The 20,179-nt window shown below is 41.2% G+C and overlaps 1 protein-coding gene across 1 annotated transcript in view; it reads left to right on the forward strand.

Moving 5' to 3' along the window:
* Positions 1-20,179, forward strand: part of LOC149219039 (uncharacterized) — a 482,479-nt gene that overhangs the window by 416,042 nt on the left and 46,258 nt on the right. The window contains exons 10-11 of the mRNA XM_089382522.1: positions 2,526-2,579; positions 2,688-2,729. Coding sequence (XP_089238648.1) covers positions 2,526-2,579; positions 2,688-2,729 — 96 coding nt within the window. The remainder of the gene's footprint in view (positions 1-2,525; positions 2,580-2,687; positions 2,730-20,179) is intronic.

The raw sequence follows: 20,179 nt of genomic DNA on the forward strand, positions 1-20,179 counted from the left end.
AAAGGAAACAGCCTGATTGGAGAAGTTTAGGGCACTGGTGTAGGGTTATTAGTGTGCCCTAACCAGTCTGGTACATGCACAGAACCCTAGGCAAGAGAGCAGTAGTAGGGAGTTGCAGATGGTCTCTTGGTGATGATTGGTTGCCCTAACTAGGAGCAGAAGCTACAGCAGGATTGGTCACTCATGGTTTGTTGGAGGGCAGCGTGTGAGTGGACCAAGTGTGGACGTGGATTGGGCATTTATGGTTTGTTGGAGGACAGCATGATAGTGCCCAAGTTGGAGCCTGGTGTGCACCATCTTCATGGATTTAGATGGTTGCTAGAGTGGCAGTAGTTGAGCTCAAGGTTTGATCAGCCAGGAGCAGTTTGAGCAACCCAAGACTTGTCATGTGGGGAAGGACATCTACAACAGATGATGGGCAGTCCTCCTAGCCCGTGTTCATTGTGGGAGATGGAAAACTTGCAGTGATAGGTGGCAACCTATGTTCCCTATGTTGTCTTCACTGGAGCAGCGTAGGAAGACCATTATGGGTTGAAGTCCCCGAGTAGCTAAGGAGCAACAGTGGGCAGATTGAGAGTTGTGAACAAGTGGAGTTGTGAACAACTCGACGGGAGTCTCGATGTGTTGTGCCCTTGATGAACTAAGGCATAACTAGTAAGTAGATTGACAGTTGAGGTTTAGTGGCAAGATGGACTTGGATCATTGATAGAGGCAGTGCTGCAGATCGGGAGCCAAAGGACCGGGCAGGTATAGAGTATGACCAAGGAGAGTTGTGAAATCGACTACATCATCCAGATGGTCAAAGTATCTTGTTGAGGGTAGATTGGTCATCGATGGGCCGACACCAAACCCCATTTTCGTATTCTTGTACTAGTGGATGTATGAGGGCCATTATCCCTAGTACGAGAGCCCTAGACTGTTGTATTATATGTTGATTAATATAACGAAGTTGAGTTGAAAAATGTAAAAGGTTGTCCATATTTTGTGCACTAGTAGATTTACTGTTGTTTTATTCCATTGTGAAAAGTATTATCATTGTGATTCTTGGTTTGGTAGCGTCAGAGATATAAGATTCTATCCTAGACACCAAGGTCGTGGAAAAACATGTTTCGACATAATTTCTTATAAGTTGTATGCAACTCTAGAGGGAGCCATCAATGCAAGCTGCAATTGGTTGTGACATTTGTTTATCATGGATTGAAATATGTAACAAATCATGTCTATGGATAGTCCTCTCTTTGTCAACATTTTCAAGGAAACCATCTTTAGAGTATTTCAAAAATTTAGTAAGATGTATATCACTTTCTACAAAAGAATCTAGCCTACAGAAATATCAAAAGAGGCCACCCAAGCCGCAATGGCATCAACATTGTCTAGACAACATCACAGTTATAGAATTCAAATTATCTTTGGTTCCTCTTATAGACAATGTTCTATTTGGAGTTTCCTTCATTCATCCACAGATGGTAGGAGAGCAGTTGCTAGCAAAGCTTCAGTCACTCTCGCTCTTTGTATTCCAGATCCTTGATCTGTCTCTCACAAATCTATGTTATTAGTGTCAGAGCTTTGTTTAGATCTTAGATCAGGGAATTCCCTGACTTTATTTCTCTTTCTTTCTACATCTTTCTTTATTTAGACTTGTGATTGAGCCTTCAAGGTGGGGAATGCTATACTGTGGATCCCTAGACAATTACAAAGTCCAAGATCACCTTATTATGAGTTGTCATCCTTTTCTAGTGATAAGATGTTGTCATTATGCAATAATACATTGTCAATGAGATCTAGATCAAGAGTTGTTCAGATACATGTACTATATATTCATATCAGTGGATGAATACATGTTAAATATGGCTTTAAAAGTTTAATCCTTTTGCGCCAGGTTTTTGTCTTGCATTCTATTTCTTAACACCATTTCTATGTTCTGAATTTGTATCAATATGGGTGTACTTATCAGTCCCATTGACCTACTTTTATGGTAATTTGCTGGACATCAATAAAATTATCCTTATCTGTATCTTCTCTGTAAAGTTCGACTTTTTGTATTGACAGGGGAAGGGGTAGAAATCTGGAATTTATTTTTTCTGTCGAGGGGGTGTGTTGTATTAATACAATGCTCAAATAATTATTAAAAGCCACATTTAATGCTAGTGACTTGACTTATGACCCACATATAATGTTAGTGATTGTCAATTACACAGTCCATTTCATAACTTCCAGATTTATGTATAATTAAGTCTTCAACGTTATGTACATTTGATTCCATATTTATTAATTTATTAATTTCTTTGTGTCTGTCTCACGTGTTTGTGTGTGTCTCTTCTCCTAAAAATAAAAGGGGGAAAAGGTGCAAAGTCACATCTTAGTTTCCATTCTAAAATATATTCATCTGTTCCTTTTTAAAAAGTTGAGTTTTATCATATGAAAGAGTGGTTATAGCTTCTTCTATTTTGTCAACTACTTTTTTGTATTTACAGTCGGTCAAGAGAGGACCTTTTCAGTTCAATGTCTTGGTTTTGATGGTGCAGGTTCCATATGCTGCCGCATCCACCGAGATTTTCTTTGTTTTTATCCTTCCATGTGTAAGTTTAGAATTAGTATTGTGGTTGGCATTGGTTGTTATTCATTTCTGACTCATTAAATGCATCTGGAGACATCAGTATCTAGTTCTGATTTCCATCGCTTTGTAGGTTGGCAGTATTGTCTCCAAGGAAGTTGGAACTGATGAACAGGTATATAGTGAGATTCTGTATTGTCTGATTTGATTGAGATTCACTGAACCATAGTGAAACTATTTGCATGTTGTAATATACCCACTCAAGGGTATCTCTGTTTTGATAATGATTTTTCTGAGTTTGTTTGATTTGGTCTTTGTGAGAATTTGTCAAACAGTTAGAATATAGACTGCTGTAGGTGTGCTTCCTTGATTTTTGGTTTAAAAGGATATTTGATGCCAAAATATACATGCTCACAAAAGCCTCCAGAACAATGACATAACTTTCATATTAATTCAGCAAGCATAAACTCCATGAACAACATTAATGACAGCCAACAAAATCATTGTCATACTCAGAGAATTACACAGTGGTCTCCAGATCGGTTAGCCTTTCATAAACTTGACTGAGGGTAAATAGATTAAAGTAATAAGCTAAGTCACCTGACACGTGGATTCAGGATTCGACAGATACAGGGATTCGAATGTCAGATACGGACACATTGACCCCCGGAACAGGACACGTTCAGATATGTTATATATTATTTTATTAAAATATATATATATATATTAAAAATTAGATATTTCTTACACAAATTCTCATTCATGATACAAATTCATTGGTTTCAAACATAGATCTTCATCTAGATGTAAATTTTACTGTTTACAAAGTAACATTATGCATAGTACATACAAAATTCAAATACAATCGTAATTTGTGACATGTTACATAAATGATAAATGATAAATTCTAAATTCATAATACATATTCAATTCATCAATGATCCAATAGGAGAAAGACAAGATAGTAAGATAAAGATACTGACTGTAGTTTTCTCATTATGTCATCAAAATCAAAATGTGTTACATAGGTAGTGCAATGCCAATGGCAAATAGAAATAGAAAATACAAAACAACTACAAGTGTACAAGCCTCAAGGCAATAAGTAGCTCATGACTCATGAGTCATCAATCCTCATAGTCATCATCAAAATCAGCATCACTGTCCTCATCATCATGGTCACCACTGCTCTCTGCTACATCCTCCTCCCCTGTATCCAAAGTCATCTCTGCATTTGCTGGTGTGGAGGATGACCCCTCTACATTATCACCATCATCAAATGTGACGGGCTCTAGCACTAGATCATTGAGATCCATGTCGGCCAATGCCAACTCAACACTATTGTCCAAACCCACATCATCAGGAAAGGCATCCCACATCTTTGTCTTTCCCTTCAACCACTCATCCCTCTACCTGTAAATAAAACGAAGGTTGGTGTGCACATACACCATTGTCTCTGCTCTTTACTGCTCAAGCCTTCTCTTCTTAACACTATACAAATTCCCATATGTGCTCCAATTTCTCTCGCAACAAGAGGATGAAGTCCCCTGAGAGAGGAGCCTCATGGCTATCTGTTGTAGAGGAGGGCTTGTTGCCCCATGATTTGACCACCAAGAATAGGGCTTCTTAGCCCCCCTGTCTCTAATCAGATCAAACCTGCAAATCGACTAGTGCCAGTTGAAAAATCTGCAAAGGCATCCTCCACCTCATCAAGCAATGCTCTATCCTAAAAAAACTCGCATGAATGCATCTTTCCTCCCCTGTGAGATTTCACCATCCACGTGAGGAGGGAATCTACAGGAAGGTCCATCATTCATCCACTCATGGCTGTAGTATTTTGGGTTCAATGAGTGAGCCAAACAATGTAAAGGTGTGCAATTCTTGTCCCATCTGCTCACAAGAATATCCTATATAGTGGTGAAGAAGGCATCTAGTGATGTCTCATACTCGAGGCACTCACTTTGTAAAATAATGCTCCTGACAAACTCGATCATGGAATCCCATCTCTCATAAACCTCTTCTAGGATGGGTTGGTCTGTATCTGCAAATCGAAGCAAAGAAATGGTAGGGTCCATGATTTGAATAAGTAGATCTACCCTCTCCCGCGAAGCATGATCTAGCACTGTGTCCTTCACTCTTTTAGAGGCTACTTGATCTGTCTTTCTCTAAAAAGACCAAAACTCTGAAATAACCATGGCCCTAAGAGCAGTCTTGACCTCCCTCAACCTCTTCAGCATGATGAATGAAGATGCAAACCATGTATCGGCAATCTTCAACAATGATAGATTGTTGTACTCCTTGTAGATAGTGAGGGCATTTGTATGATTTTGTACAAAGTTACGAATATGTCGTGCATCCTCGTTAATGTTACCAATCCAAAGCACATTAGAAGCAATGGATTTTCATGCTAAGTTCAATGAATGGACAATGCAAGGTGTCCAAAACACTTGTGGATATTTAGCTTCCACAATCATGCCAGTGTCCTTGCAAACAGGTGCATTATCTGTAATGATTTGCACACAAGAATCAACACCTACATCTTCAATAACTTTAATAAACAACTCACCCATATATTATTTATCCTTGTATTCTCCAAGTGCATCCAATGATTTCAAGAAAACTAAACCATTCAAGGAAGACACGATGAAGTTGATGAGTCGGTGTTGTGCTAGATCTGTCCATCCATCAGAAATAATGCTATCCCCAGATGTTGGCCATGATGCTTTAATAGGCTCAAGCATTTTTTTGCACGTCTTTTTTTCCTTCGTCAACAATGTGGTTCGAAGCTTCTCTGAACCAGGAGGCACATACCCTGATGGATTCCCTTGAGTTAGAGCTCGACACATCTCAATAAATAGAGGTGAGCGTCCAACATTAAAGGATATGAAGTTTTGATAGAAAAAAAGGCAATGGTGAGATCAAGCTCTTCCCATTTCTCCTTTTGAAAATCTCATCCATTGGACCAAGTGAAATTGCCTTTCTTTTTGCTGCTTGTCCCCCACAAGAACTCTCAAATGGAAATTTGTTGCTGCCTTTCCTCAAAAATGGAAGGGGGTCATCATTCTTGGTTTTTTACTTTTATTTTGCAGCCACATTTGCCATACCAACATTGGACTCTCTTTCCATTTCTTTCCTCTTTTGTAAAGCCACTCTTGTACAAGCTCCAACTCCACAACCTAGTAAAGCCAACAAATGGCCTTTCACACGGAAATATGTGCTCGTGAAAGTATTGTGGCAAAAGTTGCATCTCCAATTCACATTGCTTCCTCCCTTCACCTTGCTGCTTGGCCCTTGCTCTCTTCTGACATATTTCCACAAGGGATATTTCTCAATGTTACATTGAGGAGGAAGTCTTCCCTCAACATTACTTGCAATAGAAGGAATACTTGCAGGCTAATAAGTGACCTGGTATATGCGTTTTCCAAGAGGAACTTTCATCCACTGTAAAATACGCTTCCGGTATATCTCAAATTTTCACTAAGTTTTCGAGTTATGTTTGGAAACTTCAGTGAGTCAAATGGTTTGTAGGTGTATTGATGTAGGTGTAGTTTCTAATATTTGTTTGAACCAAACAAACAACACCCAGAGTTGAATCCAGCAACTAGAATAACTCAGAAATAATACAAATCACTGAGGCATGTAATGTCATTCACTGTATGAAAGGTATACAACTCATATATTAACTCTGGTAAATGAAATAAAACACAATAAAAACAATGAGGAAACCTAGTATACACCGGATGTCACATCAATGAATGTTTAGTCCTGTTACCGCTCAAACTAGCAAGTGTCCTAGGAGCGGTTCCTATAGAGCAACTACTAGGTCGAGAGGCAACAATGGAGCGATAGCCCACTGTCACCTCAACTAAAGCTCCATACTCTTTACAGACTTTCACCGATGGGAGGAGACCCGGTATAATGGGAATCACAAAAATGAGTATCTCAATGAGAGGAATAAAAAGGTGATTCCGATGGCAATGGCATATTCACAAGAAGAGCTCAAATGTATGGCTTTCTTGCTTGAGAAGCAAGGTGTAAGGCTCTCTAGAAAGGGCCAAGTGGATTTCAAGAGCTAGGATTTGAGGATAAGACTTGTAAAGGAGATGCCTAGTCCTAGAACTCCTTCTGAAAACTTGGTTTCCAAGTGGTGTTTATGAAATTAGCTTCAATAGGTTGCGGGACCACACAAGACCAAGTGGACCCAAAATTAGGACAAGGGGATGGAATTGATCATCCAAGGGTGTGCTTGACCTAATTGAGGGGGAGAAGGGGATCAAAGGAGAAATTTTCGATAATTTTGATGCAATGATCTCAATGAGGTCACTAGCCAAGGGAAACCAAGGGCAAGAATTGATCTTGGAGCTAGGGCTTGAAATATCTCAAGATCCCACCGTTGGAATTGCTTCAAATTTGGAGGGCCTCTAGAAGACACAACACCGCAGTAGTGGGCAAGAAATCAAACTTTTTTGATGGATGAATCGTGAGAAAATCGATGCCCTAGGTCACCTATGGAGTCTAGGCCTAGAAAGAAAGAGAGAAAGGTGAGAAAAGTATGCTTTTGAGTGATCACCTATGGAGGATTAGTGCCTTGTCCTTTGGGAGAGATGGAGTCAAGGAGGATTTTTAATATTTGGAATGGATTCACTCAGTCAATGAGGCCTTTAAAACAACTTCGCATGGCATTAGGGCATGAGAGTAGATGCTTCAAGGTCTTTACACTTCGATTTGCAATATTTGATGACTTATCAAGATAAATTTTGACACAATATCTCTAGGAAAATTCACTAATTCATACATGGCCCATGGCATGATGCAACGCTATAAAATATCAAATTTCCACAATTTCGCATAAGAAAAATAGTAAATTTCAGCCTAGTGTAGCGAAAATCCCAACGACATGCATGTGACAAAAGTAAATAACAAGAATAACATTAAAAGAACACTTACATGTAAGAAAGAGTATATCCATTAATCAACATATGCCAATAGTGATGCTCCAAGACAAAATGAAAGTGTTAATTTTAGGTATGTTCTATGCTAAGAGCAATTTATTTCAATTTCCGCAGTTAACTCAATATCTTTTTCAGATTAGCAATCACATCAGCATTAAAGTAAACTGCAGATAGAACATAAACATAAATCGCAAAAGACAAGCCAAGACAAGAGGACACAAGATGTGGCGCTAGCCAAGGACAAACCCCAATGTGGGGAAACCCTTGATGAATTCTTCTTATACTTTCTTCAATCGTTCAGCAGAGAGAGAGAGATAGTACGTTCACAACAGAAATCAACACTTTGACTTATCTAGATAAGAGCATAGATGATCTCTAAGAAGATGTTACATGAGATCAGTTGAAGACATGTTGCTTCAACTAATTCTCCAAGGTGACTCCTTCACCTATCGTTGTGCTGCATTTCGTCATCATGCTGTACCTCACCACGCTGCACCATGCTGCACCCATCATCACTATGTTGCATCTCATCACGCTTCATTAATCATGATTGTACCCATCACTGTACTGCATTATGTGCAATTGCTGCACCATGTTGCCATCTTGACCTATGTGTTGGTTGCACCTTGCTTGCTTGTTGTCCCTTGCTTGCTTGTTGTCCCTAGCATGCTTGTTGTCCTTAGCATGCTTTTTGTTGCATGCTAGTTGTCCCTTGCATGCTAGCTGTAACATTGCATGCTTGGTGTATTTGCTACTAAGTACCATACAACTATCCCAATGTTAGTTAGCTGTCCCTTGTATGTTGCTCTCCTTTGGAGATAGATGCTCCGGTTGTTTCGACACTTCCCGGCAGTTCTGGCAGTTCCGGATTTTCTGGCATTTCTAGCTTTTCCGGCTTTTCCGGCAGTTCCGGCTTTTCTGGCTTTTCCGGCATTTCTGGCAGTTCTAGCTTTTCCAGTTTTTCCGGCAGTTTCGACTTTTCCGGCTTTTCTGGCAGTTCCAACAGTTCTGGTCGTTCCGGCAATTCTGGCTTTTTCCGGTAGTTCCAGCTTTTCTGGCAGTTTCGGCTTTTCCGGCTTTTCTGGTAGTTCCAGATTTCTGGCATTTCCGGCTTTTCGGCAGTTCTGGCTTTTCCGACTTTTCCCGCAGTTCCGACTTTTCCGGCTTTTCCGGTTGTTCCGACAATTCTAACTTTTCTGGTAGTTCCGGATTTTCCGACTTTTCCGGCTTTTTGAGCAACGTAGAGTTTATTTTCCCATAACTGCATTTAGATCTAGGGCATGTTATCTAGGGCAGCGTATACCCTAAGGCACTCCCTCTAGCTCTCATCTTCATCGAACCCAAAACAGGATGAAGTGAGATCACAAGAGTGAGTGTGTGTGTGTCAAATGACTTCAAGTCCTCTTCTATTTATACTAAAACGTAGAGGTTGAATAGACATGACTGTTGGGCTTCTGAGCCTACATAAGTTGCTGCCCAACTTGACAATTTGTCCATAATCAAAATAAATTCATATCTTCATAAATACTTATCAAAATCGGATGATCTTTAGATCAACCCTACACCTCTTGATGAGAGAGATCCAAGAAAAATATCAACTGCCATAAATAAGATGACCCACATGGAGTTTGGCCCTAGTTGCCAATTTTAACACTCCCTCTCAACTAGGGAGAACTCCATCCTCTGATCCATATGTGCCACTGTACTATCTCTGCCATTAGTGCCCTTCACTGCTCTGCTTTGCGCTGATCTATTGAGCTCTGCTCTGCTGAGCTCTCCTTTGATCTGCTCTGCTCTGCTTTGCTTTGCTCTACTCTGCTCTCCTCTGTTGAACCATGAAGAAGAAGAATTGATCGAGAATGTCTCATACCATTCTCTACTGACCCGAAGTCAGTTTCATCTGAAGAGAATGTGTCACATCACTCTTAGTGACCCGAAGTCAGTTTTATTGATCCCAGATCAATATCACAAGAGAGTGTCTCAAACCACTCATACTGATCCCAGATCAATGGAGGTCATCCTAGCATAGGGAGTACAGTAGATAAAATGATGCGTCCATCGATAGAACTACTATGGTCCCTATCCTCATTTCCCTACTCATTGATCAGATGAGAGGTACTTCCCATGAGTCCCAGACTGCATGGGTAGGATGCCTCGACAGGAGAATGAATCATCCTATCCACAGGAGAACGAATCATCCTGTCAGTGGATGCCACAGAGAATGAATCATCGTGGCCCATAGTCGCCACGGAGAACGAATCATCCTGGCCCACAGGAGAACGAATCATCCTATTCCACAGTCGCCACAGAGAACGAATCATCCTGGCCCACAGGAGAACGAATCATCTTGTTCCACAATCGCCATGGAGAACAAATCATCCTGGCCCACAGGAGAACGAATCATCCTGTTCCACAGTCGCCACGGAGAACGAATCATCTTGGCCCACAAGAGAACGAATCATCCTGTTCCATAGCGCACCACCAGGGGAGGGTGAGTCGCCCTGTGGTCGTATGTTGCTCTAGTAAGTACCCCAAGCCCCCCAGAGCTCCCGGAGCTCAATGCATGAAACATGCAGGACCCTTATAAGAAGGTCTCTCAATGACTCCAAGTCGTTTGGGAAAGTTACAGATTTGACCTTTCCCTAGGGCTTTGACAAAAAATGTCTACAACCTGTACATCAGTCTCAATGTCATGGAGCCTCCTCGCTCATCGACTTACCATATCCCAAATAAGGCAGTATTTGATGTCTATCTGCTGGAGCAATCATTTTATACGGGATTCCTCAATAATCGAATCCCACCTCTAGTTGTCACAGAGAATCACAGTGGTATTCATCATGTGTACAAATAGCACACTTAAGAGCTTCTACAACCATGCAGTTTCACACAAGATCATACTCATAGCTGTGTATTCAATCTCGTCGGTGCTTATAGCAACCGATTTCTGCTTCCTGCTCATCCATGATATCGAAGTAGAATCCAAAGAGAATCAGCACTGAGTAGTGCTCTAGTGATCCTCCACACTACCTGCCCACTCAGCATTCGAATAATCATGCAGTTTCATATTTCCGGCAGTGTATCTCAATCCATGAGAGATTGTGCCCCGAAGATATCTCAGAAGATTCTTGGCACTAATACAGTGGGGCTCAACCAAATATGAGCTCACCATGCTAACTGCAAAACATATGTCCGGACGAAAGTTCACCAAGAACATCAACGCGAATGAGTTTATGAAACTCAAAGGCGTTTCCCAAATCTGGTCCGACATCACTACCATATAACTTCTGAAAGTTAATATCCTTGAGGTAGTCACAGGCTTGTAGTTTATCATTCCACATTCGGAATCCAACTCCCTCTTACTTTTGCAAATGAGAGGGTCTGCACCTGTCAGAAATAGGTCTTCCTCATAAGGTGTTGGTATGAGAGGTCTATCATCCACAACCTTCGGGTAATGGTTTGGATCGGTTTCACTCCTAATGAATCTCAGCTTCATCTGACACCTATCAATCCTCTCATACTATGCCCGGGGAGTTTTGCTTCAAGCCATAGAGGGCTTTCTTCCACCTGTATACATGAGATTCCCAATCATGAATCTCAAACTCCTTAGGTTGTTCCAAACTTGTGGACCTACTACATGAGGGGAATGGTCCCCTTATAAGATTTTCCTTCAGTACATCTTAGACATGTACCTTCATGCTCTACTTGAATTCAGACATCCCTATCACCATTTGACTCACATCAGGTAGGGCCCCATAGGTAGACCTCCGGTGTTATAGATGCGATATGTCAATTGACATGATCCCTAATGGACCATCCTGCAACTTGATACAAATTGTCAACCCTGAACCCATGAGAAAAAGCATCTTTGAACATTCCATTTTTTTTAACACTTACCTTTCCATCGATGAATGCCACTCTGAAACCTTTGACTTCCATTTCCGAGATGGACGCCAGGTTCTTCTTGCGATCAGGTACATAAAAGAGATTCTGTAAATGGATCGAGTTACCCTCATTCAATTGAGGGTTAACATTCCCTACACCCTTTCCGGGATAGGTGGCAATGGCTCCAAGTATAATCCCACGATTGTTTCCATCTCTACCAAATTAGAGAGTGCACCCATCTATCCGATGAAGTGCCTTGAAGCACTACAATCTATAAGCGAAATTCCCAAAGAATCTGAAGGATAGGGCCAATACAAGATAACGCTTCTTTATCTTATCAGAAACAACATTTGATTCTTCATACCTGGGGTTCCTTGCTTTCTATGAAGAGTCAGCCATTTCCTTGATGACCTGCATTACCTGTCATTCCTTTGATCATTGAAGATGTCCCTGGAATGATTGTTATCATCATCAGGTGATGTGTCCCTGTCATTCAGACACTCCTTCGCATAATGGCCAAACTAGTTATCTGCCTTTCCTTCCACCCCGAGATTCGGTCTTCCAATGAAGTGATCTTTAGGTAGGCCATATTCCGCTGCGCCATTCTGATAATATTCTCTACTTCAGTGATTTCTCTTTCACTCTTGCTTGGGCATTGCCTTCACCTCAGCTCCGATTCCATGTTAATTTTAAGTATGTTCTATGCTAAGAACAATTTATTTCAATTTTCACAGTTAGCTCAATATCTTTTCCAGATTAGTAATCACATCAGCATTAAAGTAAATTACAAATAGAACATAAACATAAATGACAGAAGACAAGCCAAGACAAGAGGACACAAGATGTGGCGCTAGCCAAGGACAAACCCCAATGTGGGGAAACCCTTGATCAATTCTTCTTATACGTTCTTCAATAGTTCAGCAGAGAGAGAGAGAGATAGTACATTTACAACAGAAGTCAACACTTTGACTTATCTAGATAAGAGCATAGATCATCTCTAAGAAGATGATACATGAGATCAGTTGAAGACGTGCTCCTTCAACTAATTCTCCAAGGTGACTTCTTCACCTATCTTTGTGCTACATTTCGTCATCATGCTGCACCTCACTGTGTTGCACCATGCTGCACCCATCATCACTATGTTGCTTCTCATCACGCTTCATTAATCATGACTGTACCCATCACTATACTGCATTATGTGCAATTGTTGCACCATGTTGCCATCCTGACCTATGTGTTGGCTGCACCTTGCTTGCTTGTTGTCCCTAGCATGCTTGTTGTCCTTAGCATGCTTGTTGTTGCATGCTAGTTGTCCCTTGCATGCTAGCTGTAACATTGCATGCTTGGTGTATTTGCTGCTAGGTACTATACAACTATCCCAATGTTAATTAGTTGTCCCTTGCATGTTGCTCTCCTTCGGAGACAGATGCTCCGGCTGTTCCGGTTGTTTCAGCAGTTCCCGGTAGTTCTGGCAGTTTTGGCTATTCCCTGCAGTTTCGGCAGTTCCGATTGTTCCCGATAGTCCCGACAATTCTGGCTTTTCTGGAAGTTCCAACTTTTCTGGCAATTCCGGACGTTCCGGCATTTCCGGCTTTTTCGGCTTTTCTAGCAGTTTCGACTTTTCCGGCATTTTCGGCTTTTTCGGCTTTTCCCACAGTTTCGGCTTTTCCGGCTTTTCTGGCATTTCTGGCAGTTCCAACTTTTCTGGCATTTCCAACTTTTCCGGCAGTTTCGGCTTTTCCAGCTATTCTGGTAGTTCCGGCTTTTCCGGCTTTTCTGGCTTTTCTGGCAGTTCCGGCTTTTCCGGCATTTCCAGCTTTTCCAGTAGTTTCGGCTTTTTCGGCAGTTTCGGCTTTTTCGGTTGTTCCGGCAGTTCCGAATTTTCCGGCAGTTCCAGCTTTTCCAGCGTTTTGAGCAATGTAGAGCTTATTCTCCCATGAATGCATTTAGATCTAGGGCATGTTATCTAGGGCAGCGTATACCCTAGGGCACTCCCTCTAGCTCTCATCTTCATCAAACCCAAAACACGATGAAGTGAGATCACAAGAGTGAGTGTGTGTGTGTCAAATGACTTCAAGTCCTCTTCTATTTATACTAAAATGTAGAGGTTGAATAGACATGACTGGAGCCTACATAAGTTGCTGGCCGACTTGACAATTTGTCCATAATCAAAATAAATTCATATCTTCATAAATACTTATCGGAATCGGATGATATTTAGATCAATCCTACACCTCTCGATGAGAGGGATCCAAGAAAAATATCAGCTACCATAAATAAGATGACCCACATGGAGTTTACCCTAGTTGCCAATTTTAACAGAAAGAGATCCAAGCATCAAAATTCATCCATTCATCCAAACTCATCCTCCAAGAAGGATAGCGAAAATCTCACAAGAGAAGATAACCCAATCCAAGTGACCATGATGGATCATCTCACTTCTATTTATACAGTCTCTAAGGAATTCGATCTAGCTAAATTGGCCTAAATGAGCCCCTAAAATAAAATAATGTGCATAATAACAATACTTTTGGGGACAAGCCCACAAAATATCTCAATAATGTAAAGATAAGCTTCTCAAGAGGGTCAAATGATAAACAAAGTGGGTCGTTGGGCCTTTGAGGAGGCCTAATGAAGTCCAAGGGGTGCCATGATGTAGAAATGCACTCAAAACATAGTGGAAATGGGTTGGACCCTTGTTTCCGAAGCAAGAACCTGTGGTGTTCCCAAGTGGGTGTGGGGGGCACAAGGACATCATCATGGGTCTCCAAGTGGATTGAAAATGCTTGTAGAACATTTGTAAGGGCTAGGATGGTGATGTAAGGACTCCCTCTGTAGCGAGAGACATCCTCTAGATCTTGGAACATCTGCCAAGTTTATAGTGTAAGTGTGGAGCTGGTTGGACATGGTTGATCTAGGTGGCTCCAAGATCAAAGGTGGCTTTGGAGAATCTCAAAAATCAAAGTCCTTGAATTGAAATGAATCTAGGATTAGATTGAAGAGCTCATCGCAAGCTTTCCAATGGTGCAAATGACACCTCAATTTGACATCATATGTGAAAATTATGGCCAGTCAAATTTTTGGTCAACTTGGCCCCACTAGTTAAATTTCGCTGAGTGCGAACTAAATTTTGAGGCTCGCCAAATCTGAAGGTCCTGCTAAATTTGGCGGCCACTAAAGAGGCGACAAATTGACACTTAATGGTGACGGTTTTCAACGGTCGGAAAGGGAGAAATTGTCACCTACTTAATTTTTTCGGTGACCCCAAAATTTCGCCGACAAGTTTTTGAAAAAATTGTTTTATAAGTCAAAAATTATTGTTAATTATAGACATTGGAGTTGGGGCCCACGGCTCTAACCTGGGACCCAACCCACTACACTCAGCACCATATGTTAATAGGGTCGGCGGGTATCGAACTCGCGTCGACCACAGGCCAACCTGCCCATCGCCAAGCCTCCATACCACAAAACAAAACAACGCCCAAACAAAAATTAACCACCGACTATTCTGGGGAGCCCGCAGTGTTGAACCTGGGCATGCCCTAGGCTAATTTGGGCGCCCACCAACGACCCATGGGCCTTTCTTTGAATGCTCTGCCCACAAGTATATATAATAACGAGTCTTTCATTCATTCGTGGGACAGAGGCCGAGAATCGGGAGCAGCGAAACTATGATTATGGGGAATGGATCCCAAGAGAGAATATTCTCTAGGAATATTCCTTTTTGCAGAATGTTGATGAATCTTTAAGATTCCCTTGGCGTTGAATTCTAACAGTGTCAGAAATATGCCAAGTTTATACTCAAATTGATCATAATTTCGCCAGAAGTCTGATGGTGCAGACACTTTTTTGATCTGAGCAGTCATTTTTACAGAGACATGTTGAATAGTGGAACCATGAAGGTAGAACCATGACACAGGGATCTGCATGGAATCTGAAATATTCCTTGGAGGCCTGAAAATGACAGTTTCAGAACCACACTGACTTTATACTCATTTTTCTTAGTTTTTCGTAAGGAACGCGATGACGTGATCGATTCCTCGATCTAAGCAGCCTAATTTGAGTCATCCCGCAAAATAGAATCTTTGAGGAATCTTTGAGATTCTTGGGGAGCCCAAATTTGACCAAGTCAGAAAAGGGTCGAGTTTACAGTCAGATTTCATGGTTTTTCGCTAGGAATTCAACCATGCAGTCTGTTTCTTCAGCAGAGGTGTGCATTTTCAGGCCGTCCCCGGAAGTGGAGGTATAAGATGCATTGATGCCATGTCTTCTTTTGATTTTTGTTGAGATGATGATTTGTTGTTGAGATCCTTGTTTTCCATTTTGTTGGAGGATCCTTGTATGCCACTTCATGTGAGAGTTTGATATTTTGTCATGTTGAAGGAGAGATTATATGAGTGAGAGTTCTTATAGAAGAACATCTCGTGGAGAGACATGCCACTCTAGTTAAGGAAGTTCTTCCTTGTATTAACAAAGAACACATCATGTATTCATCATCATCTTGCAGCAATTAATGAAGCGGCCTCCCCACTCTTGACACCGGGCCCAGAGACGTAACCCACACTAGGTGAACTCCGTTATCAACTTGTGTGTGTTCTTTGATTTGATGGTTGCCTTTATGTTTCCTCTTCTTTAAAGTATGCACATGTGGTTTCTTCATACTCTTTCACATGCAATTCTGCTAACATCATAGAAGTAAAAGATCTTGGTTAATTATGATAGCTGAGAGAATCCAGATCAAGTTTGGTATTAGAGTGGTCTTCTTGCTGATGCGAATTGTGAGTGTGAATGATAACCAGAGATTGAATGTGCAACAAGAAAAGAAAATGGAGGATCACAAAGATCTCTACAAGGCCTTCTATAGGATGGAAAGCATGGTAGATATAATGTATGTAGATTATAAGGAGAAAATGACCAAAAGAGGAATAGGAGAAAGAGAAAACAGAGGACGATGTTCCATCTCCATCTTTAAGTATATATACTTCTTCGTCTTCATCTTCTTCTTATCATTTAAATGAAGAGATCAACAAAAGCCTTCAAGCAGAAAATGTTGAGCTAAAGATACTTCTATAAAAAGCAAAAGAGAAGCAGAGATTGCAGCTTCAATTACGAGCCACAGAAGAGGCCTTGGAAAAGTTGAAGTGCAGCGAAGGCTTAGTGAAACCATCATCATTTGCTTCAGAATCCCCGAAACATGAGAAGAACACAAATAATAAGATCTACTGAAAAGTGTAGTCCACTAGTACCATGCACATGCATCTAGCCATCCAAGAGAAAGGGGATTACTCGATCTAGCCATTGCCTCGCTCACTTGAGATGGAAGTTGGTTCTTGTGGTTCCTATGTGTTGATGTGTTGTGGGTGGATCGAAGCACCCCTCTATGTGTCTTCCAGGAGTTATCAATCTTGTTGCTAATTCTTTGCCACCTTACTGGTTGTTGTCTTGTTGGGTGGTGTGGGTGGTGATATGCTGAAGTTTTAACTGATGGTGTATCTTTCTTCAATTTCCACCTGATGGAGCCTGAGTGGTATCGTGTACTTGTTGTGGCGCTTGCATTTGTTACTTGTCTTCCATTATTACTTCCACCATAGACTCCTCATCTAATGTGTCAGTACCTGTGGCATTTTCTGCTTGGGCCTCTGGGCCCTACCTGTTTACTAATGGAAATATCCTATAATATAATTTTCTTCTTTTTATACCAAAGCTTTAGGAATTAAATATCCTATAATATAATTTTCTTCTTTTTATACCAAAGCTTTAGGAATTTCTTTTGCATATTAATATTAATAGTACCAATAAATTATATCCAAGGGTATCACAAAACAACATCCACATCCATCATATCTAAAGCATAAAAATCAGAATGCAATGTTGATTTGTGGTAGCATTGGATATGCTCTAGCAATGAAAATTGGTGGAGAGGCTAAAGCACATGAGATCTCCAAGACCCAGAAAATCCTCGGTTGGAGAGATATTAAAATAATTAATATTTTTTATGGAGCTCCTAGGTCTAAACTTAGGAAAATTAAAATATTAATAGGTATTAATATAAAACTGGGTGAGAATGTTCTAAATGACATGAATCAAGGCAAATCTAATCTTAGCTGTGGATTAGAGACTTAATCTCGGCCGTTGAAGACTCAACAAGAAGAGTATAAGAGGAAGCTTGAGGGTTAGTTGGAGATACACCAAGATTGATCAGTCAGTTTGATTTTCTGGAGCAGGGTTCGCTGAGAAAATTCGAACAGGTGATCTTAGTTGTAGCAAGGGGCAGTGAGTACATAGCAGAGAGGCAGAAATAGTGCCAGAGGACCAGCGCAGTGACTGAGGAGGCTACATAGAGGCAGCAGGAGCCACGCAGAGGCAGCCAAAGATTGCATAGAGGCTGAGGGGTCTACGAAGGTGACGCAGAGGGCTAGAGAGCTGACGCAGAGAGGCAGAAGGTTGACGCAGAGGGTTCTAGAGCTAGGCAGAGGCTAGCAGGGCTAATGCAGAGCCTTGGAGAAGTGCTAGAAGGATTTTCATGAGGCAGACTGTAAAAATTTCTCATTTCCCACCCCGGTTTTCAGTTTCACCTTATTTCTCCAAAATAGTTAAATGCCCTTTCCCATATCCATACATTTAACAACTGGAAAATAAATTTTGCTGAAAACACAAATTCTGGAAAAATTACAGAATGATGGAAAATGCGGAAATAAAAATCAGCACATACAAACAGCCATTTAACTCATTTAAACACAGTGATTTTTGGTCAAGGTGACCCTGGAAAAACCCCCTACAACTCTTGGGGAAAACCAGTTCGAAAGCTCCTTCTTATTTCTGGAAAATGCTTTTTACAGTAAGAGATATATTCAACAAAAAAAAACAGCAAGCAACTTTTACAACTTATCTCGTTTTCTGTGCCTCACAGCCAACTGGAAAACTTGCAAACAGCAAAACAAAACAGCAATATTGTTGTACGACCTCCTCCAAATCTACTGTACAACCTCCTTGAAAATTGTTGTACGGCCTCCTCAACATTTGCTGTATGGCCTCCTTGAAAACAGTTGTACGGCCTCCTCCAAATCTATTGTACGGCCTCCACAAAAACTGCTGTACGGATTTCTAGAAAATCGTGCCCAATATCTGCCTTTCATTCTGTGCTAACTCAACTGTACAGACTTGCTAAAATGCTGCCTTGGAATGTGTGCCAAGCTGCTGCCGCCTTCTCCTCTCTGTCTAGAAATCTCCCTTGCTCTCTTGCTCTGCTTCTCTCAATCTGCTCATGAAAGAAAAAAATGACATTTTCCTCCTTTCCCTCCTTTAATCTAACCCTAAGTGACTTTTGGGGAATCCCTAAATCCAATGGCTGAAATAGATTGAGATCTAGGGCTGAGATTAAATGCTCATTTAAATCTCACTTTCTATTTTTTAATTCACCCCACTTTAATAAAGACCCACTTAGTCATTTATTTCCAAAGTCACTTTTCCTTTCTAATTTTACATTGACTTTATTAAAGTCACTTTAAAATTAGACTTTAGTAACTTTATCACTTACAGTCACTTTTAAATTAAATTTGACTTTATAAAAATTATAAAGTCACTTTAGGAGAAAAATTAAATTCTTTTGGACACTTTTCCCTAGGCCAAAGATCAAAGCCTTAGGGAACCACTTGTCCTCCGGTACCAAATTTCAACACTCCCTCTTACCGAGGAAGGTGTTCCTCACCACACCCATCTTGTCTCTGAAGTAGTCATGCTTGCCCCGTGGTAAGGCTTTGGTAAGAATATCTGCAACCTGCTCATCAGTGGGAATATACTCAAGCTTCACAGCGCCCTTTTGAACACAGTCTATGATGAAATGATATTTGATCCCAATATGCTTTGACCTGTCATGAAATACTGGATTCTCCGTGAGTTTAATGCAACTCTGATTATCACAGTAAATCACTGAAGGTCTCAATGGCTGACCAAATAAGCCAAACAACATCTTGCGAAGCCAGATGGCCTCACAACTAGCTAGACTGGCTGCCATACACTCTGCTTCCGCTGAACTCAATGCTACTGACTATTGCTTTCGGCTGAACCATGACACTACTGCCGAACCCAACCCAAAACAGCACCCTGAAGTGCTCTTCCTATCAGAAGCACAACCTGCCCAATCAGAATCAGTATAACCTGCCAATCTCACTCCATCCCCCTGCCTGTAGTCTAGATCATAATCCACTGTCCCCTGCAAGTACCGCAAAATGTGTTTTGCAGCCACCCCGTGAACTTTCTTAGGCTCACACATAAACTGACTCATCCTGTTGACTGCAAAACAAATATCTGGTCTAGTGTTGACCAAATACATCAAGGAACCAATCAGCTGCCTGTACAATGTGGGATCCACCAACTCGAAATCCGAAGCATGAAGCTTCTTCCAGTTGGTGATCATCGATGTCGACATGGGTTTACAATCCTCCATGTGGAATCTGCCAAGGATATCCACAATATACTTCCCCTGCCCCAAGAAGAAATGCCCCTCCTCCTGCCACACCTCCAAACCCAAAAAGTAATGCATCAAGCCGATGTCCTTCATCTCAAACTCCGCTGCAAGATCTCTCTTGCAGTGCTCTATGAGTCTCTCTGCCACTGTAATGACCAAGTCATCCACATACAGCACCAGAATGAGAGGCTCCTCACCTATCACAATATAGTAAAGGTTCGGATCTGCCTCACTCTTTGTGAAACCCATCCCTTGCAAGTACGTATCTATCTTGGAGTACCAAGCTCTGGGAGCTTGCTTCAGGCCATAAAGGGCCTTCTTCAGTCT

The sequence above is a fragment of the Pinus tabuliformis genome, chromosome Q (assembly GCF_031772625.1).
Source record: "Pinus tabuliformis cultivar Carrire ecotype Pingquan chromosome Q, CPIR1, whole genome shotgun sequence".
NCBI classification, from domain to species: domain Eukaryota; kingdom Viridiplantae; phylum Streptophyta; class Pinopsida; order Pinales; family Pinaceae; genus Pinus; species Pinus tabuliformis.